This window comes from Cloeon dipterum, chromosome 3, assembly GCF_949628265.1.
Source record: "Cloeon dipterum chromosome 3, ieCloDipt1.1, whole genome shotgun sequence".
NCBI lineage: Eukaryota > Metazoa > Arthropoda > Insecta > Ephemeroptera > Baetidae > Cloeon > Cloeon dipterum.
Window position 1 is genome coordinate 12,064,293 of NC_088788.1, and position 19,488 is coordinate 12,083,780.

The following is a 19,488-nucleotide window of genomic DNA, read 5'->3' on the forward strand; positions in this document are numbered from 1 at the left end:
TTTCAATATTTTTTTTATTTATCCACAAAGGATCCCGAGATTTAGAAAGCGAATTTAGAAGATACTCATAATGTGGTATGACTTTTGCGCTAATCAGGAAATTTAAACATGTTCAATTGCATGAAACTAAAATTTTTGACAAGTGAATAACTCAACATTTAATGTTATTACTTTAATTTAGAGGATTAGAGCTTCTTGAATTATTTTAATTTTTAGTGTCATAATTTGTTGACAAATCGAATCAATCACGCATTGGATGGTTTTAAAATCAGCATTCATTTTAAGCATTTGCATGAATTCCTTAAAAAAATCAATTGAATTTCAGTAGAAATCTGCAAGAGTTTATATAAGCGTAGTATTTTGTTTCAACTCTTGTCTCACAATCAGCGTGCTTATTTTATGGATAAATCAATTAGACAGTTGCTATTTTTTGTAGTTTTACAACACCTGATAAAAATTTGTGCAGATGAAGAGAGCGATAAGGATAAATATGTATTTTTCATTATTATACAACCCTTATTGACTCAGGACAATCAATGCATTAGACGACTTTACCCTACATGTTCTGCAAAAATTGTACTATGCAATTTAATTTTTGTGCGAGATCAGACGCTTGCATTACGTTGGGAGGTGGACTGTAAGGTCAATGTTAAATGCTTGAGGATGAGCGCAATGGGGAAATCCCACCGGCGCGCCTGACAGGTTTTGATCCGGCACGGATTTGTATGATGTTAAGCGACTGAAAAAAACTGTTTCGCGAGAGGGAATTACTGAAAATACTCGTTTCCCCTTTAATATTTCTCTGCTACACCAAACATGGTGTTTTACTCGCTCTTTCGTTTGAAATGCGGACTTTTGCATTTCGCATGCTGCCAATAGCGTTCTTCGTGCTGAAAAGCAGAAAGGATGCTAGGGTTAATAGCGAGTTAGAAAAATTTTATAATTCCATGTCATATCCGCTGATTACAGATACATTTGACAAAGACTCAGTTAGTAAATAGGTGTTATTCAAAATCAATTACAAATTATTTTATAATTTATCGCGCATTACGGTATCTAGCGATATTTAACTTGCTAACTCGGAATGACTTGGAAAATTATATACGGCCAAAATATTCAGATTATGAGATCTGAATTTGGCAAGCCTGACAGTGGGTTAAGCAAAACACGCAGAGAAAATATATCATTACACCAAGAGCACAAGCTATAAAATGTTTAACAGTTGGGTGGGCTAAGGACTCATTTCTTCAGATGGTTATTATAACATTATGATACACATTATACCCCTCACCCCAAATAATCGTACTAAAAATATGTTTCAGGCAAAAGGTATGTGGAATATAAGTCGCGAGATTTTGGCACCGCAGCCTTTATTCATTTTAACATTTTGCACGAATTCCTGCACATTATCAACAAAAGCAGGATCAAATTGATCGGAATAATAATTGTTATTTGGTTATATATATTGATCTCTTGACTATCTGGAATAAATGAAAAAATCGTCTCCCCTCTCCCTTCTTGTTATCTCTTATCTGCTCTCAGATGAAGCTACACTATTGTAATGAGTTGCAATATTTCTCTGCAACGACAAACATGGAGCTGTTAACCGTTCTTTCGTTTGTGTTGAGAGCAATTGTGTTTTTTGTGCTACCGCTGGTGTTTTTCGTGCTGAAAACCAGAAGGGATCCTAGGATTGAAAAAGAGCTGGAAAAATTCGGAGGACCAGTACCGTATCCACTGATCGGTACATCTTATGTGCTTGTTGGCAAGGACTCGGTTGGTAATTTAGTGTGATTATAACTCACTTTTTTACTCGCTAATAACGGTTGTAATTTAGCTTTGTTCAAACTGCTCTTTAGAGACAATTGGAAAAATTATGGCAACATATTCAGAGTTTGGAACCTGAATTCAGCGAAACTCATCATTAATTCAGCAAAACACGCTGAGAAAATTTTGCACGGAATGGAGCATCACGCCAAGAGCATAAACTACAAAGTTTTTGATAGTTGGATGGGTCAAGGACTGCTCACATCAAACGGTAGAATTTCTATCAATTATTATTTAACAGTTTCGCAAAATAACTGGGTTTTTTTGCAGACAGAAAATGGCAAATACATCGGAAGATATTGACGCCTGCTTTTCACTTCAACATTTTGCACGAGTTTCTTCATATAATTAACAAAAACAGCAAAACTTTAGTTGGAAAACTACAAACATATTCAGACTTATGTCAGCCTGTAGATTTATTTGAGCCACTGTCTCTATGCGCTCTAGTTATTGTCTGTGGTAAAATGAGTTTTTCTTGTGATTATTTGGTATGTAAAAAATCAACTGATTTTAATTAGAGAGTTCAATGGGCACCTCAAAGAATGCTCTGCAGCATCAGGACTCGCCGTACGTCAAAGTAGTCAGAGAGTATGAAAAATAACTGCTGTTAATTAGCAGCACTTCTTTTAAAATAATATTTATCAAGGCTAAACGAGCTCATCATGCGGCGATATTTTTCGCCTTTCTTGAGAGTTGATTTCCTCTACAAATTTTCCAGCGTGAAGAAAAGAGTTGAGCGAGCAGTAAAAATGAATTACGATTTCATTGATAAGGTTTGTAGTCGAGATCTGGCTTATTAATAAAATAGCAATAAAAAATTACACAATTAAGGTTATACAAGAAAGAAGAAACTATTTAAAAAGTGTGAAGATAGAGGAGAACGTCGGGGAAGGAGAGGGAAAGCGCAAAAATATGGCTTTCATAGATACCCTTCTTAAGGTCCAGGAAGATGATGGAAGCCTTATGACTGACAAAGATATTAGGGATCAAGTTAGCACGTTTATGTTCGCGGTAATTTGATTGCCACTCTTTAAATTACTTTACTAGAATGTGTCGCTTTTATCGCATATATTAGGGACATGACACCGTGACGACTGCCAGTTGCTGGGTCCTTTTTATCTTGGGCACATACCCTGAATTCCAAAATAAGGTCGTGGACGAGTTACACCAGGTTTTCGGCAGCTCGGGACGCGCACCCATGATGAACGATTTGTCCGAGTTGAAATATCTCGAGCGGTGCATTAAAGAAACCCTGAGACTTTACCCCAGTGTCCCTTTCTTTGAGCGACAGCTTCGAGAGGATGTTCACTTTCACGGTATGTTGAAAATGATCTTGAGATTTTTTGATTATTTTAAATTTCCGCGTAATTAACAGATGGGCGTATTGCACCTGCTGGCGTTACGGCGTCTTTCAACGTATATTCAATTCATAGAAATCCTGAAAACTTTCCTGACCCAGAGAGGTTCGACCCTGACCGATTTTTGCCGGAAAATTCAGCAGGACGACATCCGTACTCCTACATCCCGTTTAGCGCAGGGCCTAGAAATTGCATAGGTAGCGTCTTTAACTTTGATGAGAATATCAAAGAGCTCTAATTGCTGGATTTGCAGGTCAAAAATTTGCAATGCTTGAAATTAAGGTGGTCGTGTCAACGATTTTGCGTCATTTTGAAGTGGTGCCAGAACACTCAATTGATGAAGCAATAATGGAGGTGATTTACTATAATTTTAAGTTTGTGCATATACTAATTTTAAACAGGTTGCATTGGTATTGCGGCCACAGAATGGACTGACAGTGCGACTCCGAGACCGCGGAGCAGATAATAAATTAAAACTACGAATGGAATAAACCCGAAATGAAATTAAAAAGCCTGGTAGTCTTTACGCAACTGTAGAGAAAAAATTGTTTTATTTATAACGTTGTCATCCCACAAAAATCAGCCACCCAAAGAAAGAAGAGCAGTATAATAATTATAGTACTCTCACTCCCAATAGTTTTGAACTTTAAGCTGCTGTGTGATAAGCGCTTGTTTGGATCAAGATTTGTTGGTCTTATCAGTAATAGTGTCCTTTTAGCCTTACTTTTTGTTTATTTTCATCGGGTTCGCATTGATTTGACTCAGAGTCTGAAATGGAGCTAGCATCCATAGTGTTTATATTGCGCGCTGTGGCTTTGCTTTTGCTGCCACTTGCGTTCTTGCTATTAAAATTCAGGAAGGACCCGAAAATATTTGAACATCTAACTAAGTTTAAAGGACCAGCCGCTTACCCTATCATTGGCTCTGCGCACAACCTAATTGGGCTCTCTTCCATTGGTAATTTTAAGTTTCAGTCTAAACCTCCTAAATTAAATTAAGTGAATCATAATTTCAGAAATTTTCGACAGAATTTGTTACACTGATATCAAAAAGTTCGGCAGACTTTTTAGAGTTTGGGTGCTCAACTCGCCACAAGTGGTCATTGGTTCGGCGAAATATGCAGAGAAGATTTTGCAAGGCATGGCGCACCACGCCAAAAGTCAAAATTACAAAATCCTGGACAGCTGGATGGGAAAAGGTCTTCTAACAGCAAACGGTAATAACATAAACGAGCAAAACGAATTGCACGTAATCAATTCATCGCTATTTATAGATGGAATGTGGAAGATACACAGGAAAATTCTAACACCAGCTTTCCATTTTAACATCCTGCACGAGTTTTTGCCAATTTTCAACAAATGTAGCAAAGAATTGGTAGAAAAATTAGAGGAACCGGCGCAGAGGGGACAAACGATCGACATTTTTGATTATGTGACACTCTGCGCACTTGATATAATATGTGGTATGTAATATTTTACTGTAAATTGATATTGATTTAAATTTTAATCGTCTCTTTACTTATCCAGAAAGTTCGATGGGTGCATCGATAAACGCACAGCAACAGAAGGACTCTGCCTATGTCAAAGCAATTCGAGAGTACAATTGATTAAAATCTTTAAATAACCAGCACTAAATTGTTTGCTGTTAGGTTGAACGATTTACTGGTTAAGCGCTATTTCACGCCCCACCTTCGGGTTGACTGGATTTACAATCTCTCCTGGCACAAATGGAAAACCGAAAGAACAATAAAAATTGCTAATGATTTCACGGACAAAGTATTCGGCACCATATCAAAAAATTAATCCAGGCTGAATTTAATTTCAATATATAGATTATAGAAGACAGGCGGAGGTATTTAAAAGAAGTGAAAGAGGAAAAGAGCGAATGTATTGACGAATTTACTGAAAAGAGGCGACCACTAGCGTTTATAGATCTTCTCTTGGCTGCACAAGACGAGGGCGAGCAGTACATGAGTAACAAAGACATCAGAGACCAAGTCAGCACCTTCATGTTTGAGGTGACTATATTTTAATTAATTTGATAGTTTATTTATTAATTTGCGTATGAAAATGGTTCAAAAATAAATTCAATTCATTGCATATTCCAAATATTAGTAGCCAAAAGTGCACTAAATTTGGTTCAATTTATTATATCATTTGAATGAAATTTTTCCGACAGGAAATCTAATAATCTAAAATTGTTGCTTTGGTTTTTGGCACAAATAGGGTCATGACACGGTTACAACAGCCACTTGTTGGGCCCTCTTTATCATTGGCACATACCCAGAAATACAAGCAAAGGTCGTGGAAGAACTTCACCACGTTTTTGGAAACTCAGGAAGGGCACCATCAATGAATGACCTAAACGAACTGAAATACCTTGAGCGGTGTCTAAAAGAAACTCTAAGACTGTTTCCTAGCGTGCCATTCTTCGAGCGTCACCTTCGGGAGGATCAACCCTTTGAAGGTTCAATATTTTGTGTGATCATACACCGTTCATCCACTACAGTAAAGATAAATCAATAATCATTTATTTTAGGAGGAGTAACTGCTCCTGGAGGAGTGACTGCTTCTTTTAATGTGTTTGTAATTCACCGGGACCCTGAGCAATTCCCAAACCCTGAAAAGTTTGACCCCGACCGATTTCTACCTGAAAACTCCATAGGCCGTCATCCATACGCCTATCTCCCGTTCAGCGCTGGGCCACGAAATTGCATCGGTTTGTTTATATAAACTCGCCCGAGACTTAAAATATTTTATTGTTGTTTACATATTCAAGGACAAAAGTTTGCAATGATGGAGGAAAAAATTGTAGTGTCAACAGTGCTGCGTCACTTTGTTGTTGAGGCTGCTCACTCTATAGAAGAGGCGCAAATGAAGGTTTCGTTACACTTGTAAATTTTACTGTAAAGATATTTAAATTAAATTTTGTAAAGGTTGGGCTAGTACTGAAACCAGAAAACGGACTGAAAATCAAACTTCGCAGGAGATCAGGAGCAGACGAAGACTTAGCTATTTCATCATGAAATATCTTGCTCATTTTATCTTTTTAGTAAAGTTTGGTATCACCAAGACGTTGCGCATGATTTTTCCACCTTTAACCCCCAATAAAGAGTGAGAGATAAAAAACATCAGTCTCCATATCAAAAAGGCTCAAGAATAAGCCAATTGACTAAAGTTAAAAACAGCATGATGTTTCGCAAACACATGAGATGCCAGTTAGTGTTACAACTTTGGTGATAAGAGCCTCCAAAACTCCTATTAAAAGATTTTCGTTACAATCACATCAAAACTGGTCGAGTGATAGGCCAAAATGGATTACTCGTGGCTCGCGACGTTGCTAAGGGTGTTGCTTCTTTTTGTGGCACCCCTCGCCTTCCTTACGTACAAGAGCTTGAAACATTTCAAGTTTGTGTCGATCGTGGAACGAATTCCGGGGCCATGGGCATTGCCTCTGATCGGCAACGCATCACTCATGATGCGCCTCAGCTTGTCAGGTTAAATTATTATCTACATAATTATTTTTAATCACTAGATTTAAAATTTAATACTTTCTGATCAAAATTTGAATAAAAACTATTTTCTAGAGATGTTTCAGTTTTTGAGCACCAACGCCTTTACCGAATTTGGACACCGGGTGCGGCTTTGGCTGGTGGACCAACCACATATAATGATTACCAAAGCGAGCGACTGCGAAAAAATTATGAAGGGCATGCAGCACCATATGAAAAGTTTAAACTACGACTTGATGCTCAAGGAGTGGATGGGGGAGGGCCTTTTGACATCTAAAGGTTTAAACTGTTTTATGTAAAAATAGTGTTCACTGCATTTTCGCTTTTTCCAGATGATAAATGGCGCGTGCACAGGAAAATTTTGACACCTGCATTCCACTTCAACATTTTGCACGAATTCTTGCCGATTTTAAGCAAAAATAGTCAAATTCTGGTCGAGCAACTCAGTCAACTTCCTGAATATAAATCTGGAAAGGACTTTAATATTTTTGAAACTGTCTCGTTGTGCGCTTTGGACATTATTTGCGGTATGGGAAATAGTTAGGCAACCAATGAAAAAAGCCCTGAAAATTATTATTCGCTTTAGAGAGTTCCATGGGCACAGTGATCAACGCACAAAGGAGCTCGCAGTCACCTTACGTACAAACCGTCAACAAGTATGATTTGCGAGTGAATTAGAGTAAATTTATATTAAACTATTTAAATTTTGCAGGCTGAACGAGCTTATTGCGATGAAGTACTTCTCGCCTCGGCTTAGATTTAATATTTTCTACAAATTTTCCAAAGTTAAAAGAGACACGGACTACCATCTGAAAGTATCAGCAGACTTCACCGACAAAGTATGATTTAACTGAATGATTATGAGAAATTACGAATAATGAAAAACATTTAAGGTCATCAGAGAAAGGAGGCAATACCTGAACTCGCTCCGGAAGGAAAATGAGGCTGGAAGAAAAGGTGAAAAGAAGCACTTGGCATTTTTAGACATGCTCCTGGACGCCGAGATGCGGGGAGAGAAATACATGACCGACAAAGACCTGAGGGACCAAGTCAGCACATTCATGTTTGAAGTAAAAGCGACGCTTCTGCGCAATTTCAAATTAATCAAGCAAGGATTTTGTTAGGGCCACGACACCGTGACAACGGGTACGTGCTGGGCCCTCTTCATGCTTGGCACTCACCCTGAAATCCAAGAAAAGGTAGTAGAGGAACTTGACCAGGTTTTTGGAGACACGGGGAGGGCACCGACGATGAACGACATCGCGGAGTTGAAACTACTCGAGCGTTGTGTGAAGGAATCTCAGCGACTTTACCCTAGTGTTCCCTTTTACCAAAGACACCTTCGAGAGGATGCAGTGCTGGATGGTAAGTTTATATGGTTTTTTAAAAGTCAACATAACTCCAAAGAATAATACAGAGAAATGTTATTTTTAAAAATTTCATTTCATTTTTAAGATGGAACCGTGATACCAGCTGGATGCAGCGTTGGATTTTCAGTATACAGAGTTCACAGGGATCCTGAGCAATACCCCGACCCTGAGAAATTCGACCCTGACAGATTTTTGCCCGAAAATGCAGTGGGTCGGCATCCATACGCATATTTACCCTTCAGCGCCGGACCCAGGAACTGCATTGGTATTTCATTTAATTATTTTTTTATTTTTTTCTAAATCAATATGTTCAGGACAAAAATTTGCCCTGATGGAGGAAAAGGTCGTTATTTCGACTTTACTAAGGAAATTCCGAGTAGAAGCGGCGCACAAACCTGAAGAGGCGGAATTACAGGTGAAGCGATGAATTTTATTTTATTATAGAAAAATTAACATTTTTCTGATTCAGATGTCACTGGTCTTGCGTCCGAAGAACGGTTTACGCATCAGGCTCTATGAGCGCACTTCACACCCACACCTTGCGATGCAGGCTTGAGATTAAAGAGATGTACGATAAAAAGTATTTGACAGGCGAAAAGTGATATTGTTTAGATCAAAAGGCTTAATTACTGCGTAGAAAAATATAGAAAATGGTGTTGGGTATGGGAAGCTAAGATAATAACAAAAGTCCTAAAAAAATATTAATATTTTTTCGATTAAATTATAACCGTCTGTTTTATTTTTTATTATCAAAACTAAGCGATCCCCACGAAAAGACGAGAAGACATGCATTGAAGCGTTCATTTCAAGCTTTTTTTGGCATGTACGTCATTATAGTGATAGAAATCGTTTGTTTTCGTTTAACTGATAAAGAAGATATCAGAAGCATTAAATAGGATGAAGATCAAACATAAATAATATCTAAGATGGATTGGAGTCGTGGGATAAAAAAAACAATTTTTGGCTTCAAACGTTCTAAATATTAGCAGCCATGCGCCGAGAAAATACAGATCAAATTCCGCCGTAAATCACGAAAAAACAAGAGTGCGTGACACGTCATTTTGCTCTCTGTACGCAGCTACTAACAGAGATCGGAATGTTGTACAGTTTTCGTTTTTGTTTCGTTTTGTCGAGGGAGAGAGTAAGCGTGGAAAAGAGACTAAAGTGCCACTCCTTTTTAGCTTTAGTAGCACCCCGTGACTTACAGACACAAAGAAAATTTCATGAGATTATACAATAATTGGATTACAATGTTATAAATTCAACCATAGTTACGATCGAATTTTATTTTATATTAGAACCTACAATTAACTCCTGTTGACTTGTTCGCACCATTCTTTTTTATCTTTTTATCCCTGTCCTCTCGGACCGGGAAGGGCGCGCACTGCCACTGCACTAGCACGAATGCTGAAACCCGGGTCACAATAACACCGCGAACGGATAACAAATGGGTGCACTGGGCCGCACAGGGACCCAGCCCACTGAAGGGCCACTTGCCTCCGCACCGAGGACTGCATTGAAACGCTAGGCATTCGTCCCGTGAAGCCAAATCACGCATGCTGGAAAGGTGCAAACCAGCAAGTAGCGAGTCGGCGCCGGTGCGCCTCCCAGCCCGTTGAGCAAATTTGAGCATTTCGAGTCACTAAACTAAGCGCACTTTTTGCCATCTCTGACATTGGGTAGCCAGTATTAGATCTCCGAACTGCTCAAATACCTCCCGTTGCTTTGACACTCCTGAGAGTGCCTTAACAACGCAAGCCAACGGACTGGTCTTAAATCAATCTGAGTTTTCAGTAATAAGAGTAATAATAAATATCTTTAAAAATAAAAATTGTTCTTAGACACAGCCACTGTTTCTCCCTGTACTACTTACAAAGGGAAAATCCACACCGTCTGTAGGGTAGTATGGCGTCAAGAAGCTACTTGAGCTTCGCACCTACCAACAGTTGGTTTAACCTTCTGGGTAGAGAGATCTGAAACCGCGACGCTCCCCTTTTACGAGCCATCCGCAGCCGCCAGTTTTTGCGAGACGCGCCAGCCAACCGGGTACTATTTTAAAAACTACGACTACCATTGCAAAAATGCCGCTGTGAAGGTTTCCAAGAACCAATTACTTTGTTGAAAATTTCATCAAGGTGGGATTTTTTCAGGAAATTCCATTCGTTAGCCGTAACATCATGAAATAACTTGTCATTTATCTTTTTTTTAAAGTTTGGTATCACCAAGACGTTGCGCATGATTTTTTCATCTTTAACCCCCAATATTTATCTCTAAAGAGTGAGAGATAAAAAACATCAAGGAAGGAGAGCGAAAGCGCAAAAATATGGCTTTCAAAGATACCCTGCTTCTTAAGGTCCAGGAAGATGATGAAAGCCTTATGACTGACAAAGATATTAGGGTTCAAGTTAGCACGTTTATGTTCGCGGTAATTTGATTGCAACTCTTTAAATTACTTTACTAGAAAGTGTTGCTTTTATCGCATATATTAGGGACATGACACCGTGACGACTGCCAGTTGCTGGGTCCTTTTTATCTTGGGCATATACCCTGAATTTCAAAATAAGGTCGTGGACGAGTTACACCAGGTTTTCGGCAGCTCGGGACGCGCACCCATGATGAACGATTTGGCCGAGTTGAAATATCTCGAGCGGTGCATTAAAGATACAATGAGACTGTACCCCAGTGTCCCTTTCTTTGAGCGACAGCTTCGAGAGAATGTTCACTTTCACGGTATGTTGAAAATGATCTTGAGATTTTTTGATAAATTTTATATTTCCGTGTAATTAACAGATGGGCGTATTGCACCTGCTGGCGTTACGGCGTCTTTCAACGTATATTCCATTCATAGAAATCCTGAAAACTTTCCTGACCCAGAGAGGTTCGACCCTGACCGATTTTTGCTGGAAAATTCAGCAGGACGACATCCGTACTCCTACATCCCGTTTAGCGCAGGACCTAGAAATTGCATAGGTAGCAACTTTAATTTTGATAGGAATATCAAAGAGCTCTGATTGCTGGATTTTCAGGTCAAAAATTTGCAATGCTTGAAATTAAGGTGGTCTCGTGTCAACAATTTTGCGTCATTTTGAAGTGGTGCCAGAACACTCAATTGATGAAGCAATAATGGAGGTGATTTACTGTAATTTTAAGTTTGAGCATATACTAATTTTAAATTTAAACTGAAAACAGGTTGCATTGGTATTGCGGCCACAGAACGGACTGACAGTGCGACTCCGAGACCGCGGAGTAGATAATAATTTAAAACTACGAATGGAATAAACCCGAAATGAAATTAAAAAGCCTAGTAGTCTTTACGCGGCTGTAGAATAAAAATTGTTTTATTTATAAAACAACCCACAAAAATCCGCCACCCAAAGAAAGAAGAGCAGGATAATTATATTACTCTCACTCCCAATAGTTATGAACTTTAGACTGCTGTGTGATAAGCGCTTGTTTGGATCAAGATTTGTTGCTCTTATCAGTAATAGTGTCCTTTTAGCCTTACTTTTTGTTTATTTTCATTGCGTTCGCATTGATTTGACTCAGAGTCTGAAATGGAGCTAGCCTCCATAGTGTTTATATTGCGCGCTGTGGCTTTGCTTTTGCTGCCACTTGCGTTCTTGCTATTAAAATTCAGGAAGGACCCGAAAATATTTGAACATCTAACTAAGTTTAAAGGACCAGCCGCTTACCCTATCATTGGCTCTGCGCACAACCTAATTGGGCTCTCTTCCATTGGTAATTTTAAGTTTCAGTCTAAACCTCCTAAATTAAATTAAGTGAATCATAATTTCAGAAATTTTCGACAGAATTTGTTACACTGATATCAAAAAGTTCGGCAGACTTTTTAGAGTTTGGGTGCTCAACTCGCCACAAGTGGTCATTGGTTCGGCGAAATATGCAGAGAAGATTTTGCAAGGCATGGCGCACCACGCCAAAAGTCAAAATTACAAAATCCTGGACAGCTGGATGGGAAAAGGTCTTCTAACAGCAAACGGTAATAACATAAACGAGCAAAACGAATTGCACGTAATCAATTCATCGCTATTTATAGATGGAATGTGGAAGATACACAGGAAAATTCTAACACCAGCTTTCCATTTTAACATCCTGCACGAGTTTTTGCCAATTTTCAACAAATGTAGCAAAGAATTGGTAGAAAAATTAGAGGAACCGGCGCAGAGGGGACAAACGATCGACATTTTTGATTATGTGACACTCTGCGCACTTGATATAATATGTGGTATGTAATATTTTACTGTAAATTGATATTGATTTAAATTTTAATCGTCTCTTTACTTATCCAGAAAGTTCGATGGGTGCATCGATAAACGCACAGCAACAGAAGGACTCTGCCTATGTCAAAGCAATTCGAGAGTACAATTGAACAATTGATTTAAATCTTTTAATAAGCAACACTAAATTGTTTGCTGTTAGGTTGAACGATTTACTGGTTAAGCGCTATTTCACGCCCCACCTTAGGGTTGACTGGATTTACAATCTCTCCTGGCACAAATGGAAAACCGAAAGAACAATAAAAATTGCTAATAATTTCACGGACAAAGTATTCGGCATCTCATCAAAAAATTAATCAAGGCTGAATTTAATTTCAATATAGATTATAGAAGACAGGCGGAGGTATTTAAAAGAAGTGAAAGAGGAAAAGAACGAACAAATTGACGAATTTACTGAAAAGAGGCGACCACTAGCGTTTATAGATCTTCTCTTGGCTGCACAAGATGAGGGCGAGCAGCACATGAGTAACAAAGACATCAGAGACCAAGTCAGCACCTTCATGTTTGAGGTGATTCAATTTTAATTAACTTGAAAGTTTATTTAATAATTTGCGTATGAAATTGCTTCAAAAATAAATTCAATTCCTTGCATATTATAAATATTAGTAGCCAAAAGTGCACTAAATTTGGTTAAATTTATTATATCATTTGAATGAATTTTTTCCGACAGGAAATCCAATAATCTAATATTGTTGTTTGGGTTTTTGGCACAAATAGGGTCATGACACGGTTACAACAGCCACCTGTTGGGCCCTCTTTATCATTGGCACATACCCGGAAATACAAGCAAAGGTCGTGGAAGAACTTCACCACGTTTTTGGAAACTCAGGAAGGGCACCAACAACGAGTGACCTAAACGAACTGAAATACCTTGAGCGGTGTCTAAAAGAAACCCTGAGACTGTTTCCTAGTGTGCCATTCTTCGGGCGTCACCTTCGGGAGGATCAACCCTTTGAAGGTTCAATATTTTTTGTGATCATACACAGTTCATCCTCTACAGTGAAGTAATTATAAATCAATAAAAATTTATTTTAGGGGGAGTGACTGCTCCTGGAGGAGTGACTGCTTCTTTTAATGTGTTTGTAATTCACCGGGACCCTGAGCAATTCCCAAACCCTGAAAAGTTTGACCCCGACCGATTTCTACCTGAAAACTCCATAGGCCGTCATCCATACGCCTATCTCCCGTTCAGCGCTGGGCCACGAAATTGCATCGGTTTGTTTATATAAACTCGCCCGAGACTTAAAATAATTTATTGTTGTTTACATATTCAAGGACAAAAGTTTGCAATGATGGAGGAAAAAATTGTAGTGTCAACAGTGCTGCGTCACTTTGTTGTTGAGGCTGCTCACTCTATAGAAGAGGCGCAAATGAAGGTTTCGTTACACTTGTAAATTTTACTGTAAGGAATTTAAATTAAATTTTGTAAAGGTTGGGCTTGTACTGAAACCGGAAAACGGACTGAAAATCAAACTTCGCAGGAGATCAGGAGCAGACGAAGACTTGGCTATTTCATCATGAAATATCTTGCTCATTTTATCTTTTTATTAAAGCTTGGTATCACCAAAACGTAGCGCATGATTTTTCCACCTTTAACCCCCAATAAAGAGTGAGAGATAAAAAACATCAGTCTCCATATCAAAAAGGCTCAAGAATAAGCCAATTGACTAAAGTTAAAAACAGCATGATGTTGCGCAAACACATGAGATGCCAGTTAGTGTTACAACTTTGGTGATAAGAGCCTCCAAAACTCCTATTAAAAGATTTTCGTTACAATCACATCAAAACTGGTCGAGTGATAGGCCAAAATGGATTACTCGTGGCTCGCGACGTTGCTAAGGGTGTTGCTTCTTTTTGTGGCACCCCTCGCCTTTCTTACGTACAAGAGCTTGAAACATTTCAAGTTTGTGTCGATCGTGGAACGAATTCCGGGGCCATGGGCATTGCCTTTGATCGGCAACGCATCACTCATGATGCGCCTCAGCTTGTCAGGTTAAAATATTATCTACATAATTATGGTCAATCACTAGATTTAAAATTTAATACTTCTGATCAAAATTTGAATAAAAACTATTTTCTAGAGATGTTCCAGTATGTGAGCACCAACGCCTTTACCGAATTTGGACACCGGGTGCGTTTTTGGCTGGTGGACAAACCGCATGTAATGATTACAAAAGCGAGCGACTGCGAAAAAATTATGAAGGGCATGCAGCACCATATGAAAAGTTTAAACTACGACTTGATGCTGAAGGAATGGATGGGGGAGGGCCTTTTGACATCTAAAGGTTTAAACTCTTGATGTAAAAATAGTGTTCACTGCGTTGTCTCTTTTTCCATAGATGATAAATGGCGCGTGCACAGGAAAATATTGACACCCGCATTCCACTTCAACATTCTGCACGAATTCTTGCCGATTTTAAGCAAAAATAGTAAAATTCTGGTCGAGCAACTCAGTCAACTTCCTGAATACAAATCTGGAAAGGACTTTAATATTTTCGAAACTGTCTCGTTGTGCGCTTTGGACATTATTTGCGGTATGGGAAATAGTTAGGCAACCAATGAAAAAAGCCCTGAAAATTATTATTCGCTTTAGAGAGTTCCATGGGCACAGTGATCAACGCACAAAGGAGCTCGCAGTCACCTTACGTACAAACCGTCAACAAGTATGATTTGCGAGTGAATTAGAGTAAATTTATATTGAACTATTTAAATTCTGCAGGCTTAACGAGCTTGTTGCGTTGAAGTACTTCTCGCCTCGGCTTAGGTTTAATATTTTCTACAAATTTTCCAAAGTTAAAAGAGACACGGACTACCATCTGAAAGTATCAGCCGACTTCACCGATAAAGTATGATTTAACTGAATGATTATGAGAAATTTCGAATCCTGAAAAACATTTAAGGTCATCAGAGAAAGGAGGCAATACCTGAACTCGCTCCGAAAGGAAAATGAGGCTGGAAGAGAAGGTGAAAAGAAGCACTTGGCATTTTTAGACATGCTCCTGGACGCCGAGATGCGGGGAGAGAAATACATGACCGACAAAGACCTGAGGGACCAAGTCAGCACATTCATGTTTGAAGTAAGTGCGACGCTTCTGCTCAAATTTAAAATTAATCAAGCAAGGATCTTGTTAGGGCCACGACACCGTGACAACGGGTACTTGCTGGGCCCTCTTCATGCTTGGCACTCACCCTGAAATCCAAGAAAAGGTAGTAGAGGAACTTGACCAGGTTTTTGGAGACACGGGAAGGGCACCGACGATGAACGACATCGCGGAATTGAAACTACTCGAGCGTTGTGTGAAGGAATCTCAGCGGCTTTACCCTAGTGTTCCCTTTTACGAAAGACACCTTCGGGAGGATGCAGTGCTGGATGGTAAGTTCACCAGGTCTTTCAAAAGTTAAAGGATAATGCAGAGAAATGTTATTTTTAAAAATTGCTTGAATGTCTTTTAATAAAATTTTCATTTTTAAGATGGAACCGTGATACCAGCTGGATGCAGCGTTGGATTTTCAGTATACAGAGTTCACAGAGATCCTGAGCAATACCCCGACCCTGAGAAATTCGACCCTGACAGATTTTTACCCGAAAATGCAGTGGGTCGTCATCCATACGCATATTTACCCTTCAGCGCCGGACCCAGGAACTGCATTGGTATTTCACTGAATTATTTTTTTATTTTTTTCTAAATCACTATGCTCAGGACAAAAATTCGCTCTGATGGAGGAAAAGGTCGTTATTTCGACTTTACTAAGGAAATTCCGAGTAGAAGCGGCGCACAAACCTGAAGAGGCGGAATTACAGGTGATGCGATGAATTTTATATTATTATAGAAAAATTAACATTTTTCTGATTCAGATGGCCCTGGTTTTGCGTCCGAAGAACGGTTTACGCATCAGGCTCTATGAGCGCACTTCACACCCACACCTTGCGATGCAGGCTTGAGATTAAAGAGATGTACGATAAAAAGTATTTGACAGGCGAAAAGTGATATTGTTTAGATCAAAAGGCTTAATTACTGCGGTGGAAAATATAGAAAATGGTGTTGGGTATGGCAAGCTAAGATAATAACAAAAGTCCTAAATAAATATTAATATTTTTACGGTTAAAATTTCATTTTTTTTTGTCATATGAGTACTTCATTAGTGATAGAAATCGTTAAGTTTTTGCTCAACTGATAAAGAAGAAGTTATCAGAAGCATTAAATAGAGGATGAAGATCAATCATCAATGTCAATCGGCTTTCTGCGGTCAAAAGGATGTTGGCAACGATTTCATTGGTCTGGCCGCTGGTCAGAAATGCGCTTTTGATTGTCGTTCCCGTACTTTTCTTAACTTTCAAAACTGTTAAGAGACTAAAATGGGGCTTCGCCGTCGACAAAATACCGGGGCCGATAGCATGGCCTCTCATTGGAAACGGACTTTTAATGGTCGGAGTGACAATGACAGGTGAGTTCCAGAAAAAATCCTCGTGCCAAATGAAGTTGACAAATATTTTAGACCTTTTTAACTATGTCTGCACGACTGCATTCGAGGAGTACGGCAGGCTAGTTCGATTTTGGGTCGTCAATGAGCCGCAGGTGCTGATAAGCACCGCGAGAGACGCAGAAAAGATCATGCAGGGAATGCAGCACCACATGAAAAGCTCTAATTATAGGTTGCTCAAGGCCTGGATGGGGGATGGCCTCCTCACCTCAAAAGGTTTGAAATTAGAATCTGGAGTGAACGATGTTTTTTACTAATTTTCTGACACAGACGAGAAATGGAGAGTGCACCGAAAAATTCTGACCCCAGCCTTCCACTTCAACATTCTGCACGAGTTTTTGCCAATAATAAATAAAAACAGCAAAATATTGGTGGACCAGCTTGAGAACTCACCTACCATAAAGAAAGGAAACGAATTTAACATCTTCGATTATGTATCACTCTGTGCGCTGGACATCATCTGTGGTAAACAAGTTGTATCATAGCATTTTCTAGATAGCTGCTGATACACAAACTTAATTTAGAAAGTTCAATGGGAACTTCAATAAATGCACAGACTTCAGCGGATTCTCTGTACGTCAAGGCAGTCAACAGGCAAGATTTCCGGTTTCAAAACAAGTATATTATTAAATAAAGGGGAGTCTTCTCGTCAAACAGGCTCAACGCAATTGTAACCGAAAGATATTTCTCACCGGTACTGAGATTTGACATATTTTGGAAGTTCTCCTCGTTGAAAAAAGAAATGGATCGCTACCTGAAAATTTCAGACGACTACACTGACATGGTAATCATAATCAACGCTACCAAAGTAAAAATTTGCGGTTGAAATAACAAAAAAATCCTTTGAAGGTTATTGAAGAAAGAAGAAAATATTTGCACTCTGGAAACAAAAAGAAAAACCTGGCATTTTTGGACATGCTTTTGAAAGCTCAGGACGAAGGCGGGAGATTTTTGACAAACGTTGACATTCGAGATGAAGTTAGCACGTTCATGTTTGAGGTAAGGGCACACCGGCATGTGTCGCTGCAACCTGCAAAGCATCTCCGTGCGGCGGAACCGTATTAAATACAACGACAGGCGCATCTACACGGCGTCAGGTGTGATTTTAATTACCACTTTTTCAATTTACAGGGCCATGACACGGTCACAACAGCCACATCGTGGGTTCTTTTCATGATGGGCACGCATCTCGACATTCAAGAGAGAGCAGTCGAAGAGCTCGAGGCAGTGTTTGGCGATTCAGGAAGAGCGCCAACGATGAACGACCTCACAGAACTCAAGTTCCTCGACAGGTGCATCAAAGAGTCTCTGAGACTGTACCCGAGCGTGCCATTTTTCGAGAGACACCTCCGTGAAGACGCAGTTCTCCATGGTAAATAAAATTGATCGAAAATTAAATAATTTTCAATATTAAAACAAAATGATTTGCGGGCGCTTTCGAAATTTAAATGATGAATTAACTTTTAACAAGAACCGAATTTATGATAATAATGTGCATTTTTTATAAAGTACACAGCTTCATAAAAATAATATTTAATGAGTTTAATTGATAAATAAGTGTTATTTTCATAGATGCATGCAATTTAAAAATTTTGAAAAAAGACACCTCTCCTATACTAACTACTGCGTTTTACAGATGGAAAAGTTATCCCTGCTGGCTGCAACATCACTATCATACCCTACAGGATACAGAGAGACCCTGAATTTTTCCCCGACCCAGAGAAGTTTGATCCTGACAGGTTCCTACCAGAAAATTCGCAAAAGCGACATGCATACGCCTATGTTCCGTTCAGCGCCGGGCCTCGAAACTGCATAGGTAATTTAACTAGTTTACGAAGGCACAATATGTGAAATTTGATGTTTGCTTTAAGGACAAAAATTTGCCATTATGGAAGAAAAAGTTGTCGTGTCCACTGTTCTTAGAAAATTCAGGGTCATGGCGGCTCACACATTGGACGAGACCGAGTTGGAGGTAAAATCTAGAATGCTGAGACAATTAAATTTTTTATAGCTACCGTTCCAATTAGGTTGCAATGATACTTAAACCGAAAAATGGTTTGAGAGTGAAGCTGTATGAAAGAACTGACAAACCATCACTCAGTATGCAGTAAAATATAACAACATCATAAAATCTAACAATAGATGGATATTAGAGTCGTGGGATAAGCGACCATACATTTTGCGTGTAAATATCGTAAATATTCCTTTTTACTAAAATCTATAATTATTTATATTGGAGGTATGAATGTAATGTAGTTTAGGAAATTTTGTAACTTTTTATAATGTACATATCATATACTACATAAAACGAAAACTATTACAAGTGCATTGTATGATGTACGTACATATGTATGTTACTACAAATTATGCATACATATGTAACCAAACTAGCCAATAAAAACAGTTTTTTGAAATGCATACCTCTGTCAAATTGTCCAGGAGGAAAGTCGAAGCCCAGTCATGTATAGCTATCTACTAGAAAAGGAGTTGTTGCTGGTGCCTGGTCAGTGCCTGGTGTTCCTTAATCGTTCCAGATAGATGGTCTCACAGTTGAAGTTGAAGACGCGAAAATGGTGAGGTGAGACAACTGAGACAAGTAGATCGCGATGAATCAAAACCAAATCACATGGACCATCGACCATCCC

At 38.9% G+C, this 19,488-nt stretch overlaps 5 protein-coding genes and 1 long non-coding RNA gene across 6 annotated transcripts in view; 5 read left to right on the forward strand and 1 right to left on the reverse strand.

Moving 5' to 3' along the window:
* LOC135941327 (uncharacterized) overlaps positions 1-3,772 on the forward strand; it is a 6,372-nt gene extending 2,600 nt beyond the window's left edge. The window contains exons 11-21 of the mRNA XM_065486714.1: positions 1,323-1,329; positions 1,543-1,780; positions 1,838-2,038; positions 2,098-2,286; positions 2,346-2,415; positions 2,474-2,600; positions 2,659-2,838; positions 2,903-3,143; positions 3,203-3,382; positions 3,439-3,539; positions 3,587-3,772. Coding sequence (XP_065342786.1) covers positions 1,323-1,329; positions 1,543-1,780; positions 1,838-2,038; positions 2,098-2,286; positions 2,346-2,415; positions 2,474-2,600; positions 2,659-2,838; positions 2,903-3,143; positions 3,203-3,382; positions 3,439-3,539; positions 3,587-3,676 — 1,624 coding nt within the window. The 3' untranslated portion in view covers positions 3,677-3,772. The remainder of the gene's footprint in view (positions 1-1,322; positions 1,330-1,542; positions 1,781-1,837; positions 2,039-2,097; positions 2,287-2,345; positions 2,416-2,473; positions 2,601-2,658; positions 2,839-2,902; positions 3,144-3,202; positions 3,383-3,438; positions 3,540-3,586) is intronic.
* Positions 1-19,418, reverse strand: part of LOC135941375 (uncharacterized) — a 26,970-nt gene extending 7,552 nt beyond the window's left edge. The window contains exon 1 of the mRNA XM_065486866.1: positions 19,265-19,418. The gene's annotated coding sequence lies outside the window, so the exon portion shown is untranslated. The remainder of the gene's footprint in view (positions 1-19,264) is intronic.
* Positions 3,841-8,793, forward strand: LOC135941328 (uncharacterized). The gene is made up of 20 exons (XM_065486715.1): positions 3,841-4,142; positions 4,201-4,401; positions 4,459-4,647; positions 4,712-4,781; positions 4,834-4,960; positions 5,017-5,202; positions 5,411-5,651; positions 5,724-5,903; positions 5,964-6,064; positions 6,121-6,207; positions 6,492-6,681; positions 6,772-6,975; positions 7,029-7,223; positions 7,283-7,352; positions 7,409-7,535; positions 7,590-7,766; positions 7,821-8,061; positions 8,152-8,331; positions 8,381-8,481; positions 8,536-8,793. The coding sequence occupies exons 1-20, from the start codon at positions 3,959-3,961 to the stop codon at positions 8,620-8,622; spliced, it is 3,138 nt and encodes a 1,045-aa protein (XP_065342787.1). The 5' UTR covers positions 3,841-3,958; the 3' UTR covers positions 8,623-8,793.
* LOC135940074 (uncharacterized) lies at positions 10,408-11,374 on the forward strand. Its single transcript, XR_010574819.1, has 4 exons — positions 10,408-10,491; positions 10,556-11,036; positions 11,093-11,195; positions 11,256-11,374. It is a non-coding gene; the product is annotated as an uncharacterized LOC135940074 (long non-coding RNA).
* Positions 11,595-13,928, forward strand: LOC135941374 (cytochrome P450 4C1-like). The gene is made up of 10 exons (XM_065486862.1): positions 11,595-11,804; positions 11,863-12,063; positions 12,121-12,309; positions 12,374-12,443; positions 12,504-12,630; positions 12,685-12,870; positions 13,079-13,319; positions 13,397-13,576; positions 13,637-13,737; positions 13,793-13,928. Exons 1-10 carry the CDS (start codon positions 11,621-11,623, stop codon positions 13,880-13,882), a joined length of 1,569 nt encoding a protein of 522 aa, XP_065342934.1. The 5' UTR covers positions 11,595-11,620; the 3' UTR covers positions 13,883-13,928.
* LOC135941334 (uncharacterized) lies at positions 14,051-19,261 on the forward strand. The gene is made up of 20 exons (XM_065486738.1): positions 14,051-14,353; positions 14,443-14,646; positions 14,701-14,895; positions 14,955-15,024; positions 15,081-15,207; positions 15,262-15,438; positions 15,494-15,734; positions 15,834-16,013; positions 16,063-16,163; positions 16,218-16,298; positions 16,576-16,807; positions 16,859-17,059; positions 17,114-17,308; positions 17,368-17,437; positions 17,501-17,627; positions 17,693-17,842; positions 17,975-18,215; positions 18,480-18,659; positions 18,715-18,815; positions 18,871-19,261. The coding sequence occupies exons 1-20, from the start codon at positions 14,170-14,172 to the stop codon at positions 18,952-18,954; spliced, it is 3,141 nt and encodes a 1,046-aa protein (XP_065342810.1). The 5' UTR covers positions 14,051-14,169; the 3' UTR covers positions 18,955-19,261.
* Positions 19,419-19,488: the final 70 nt, after the last annotated feature.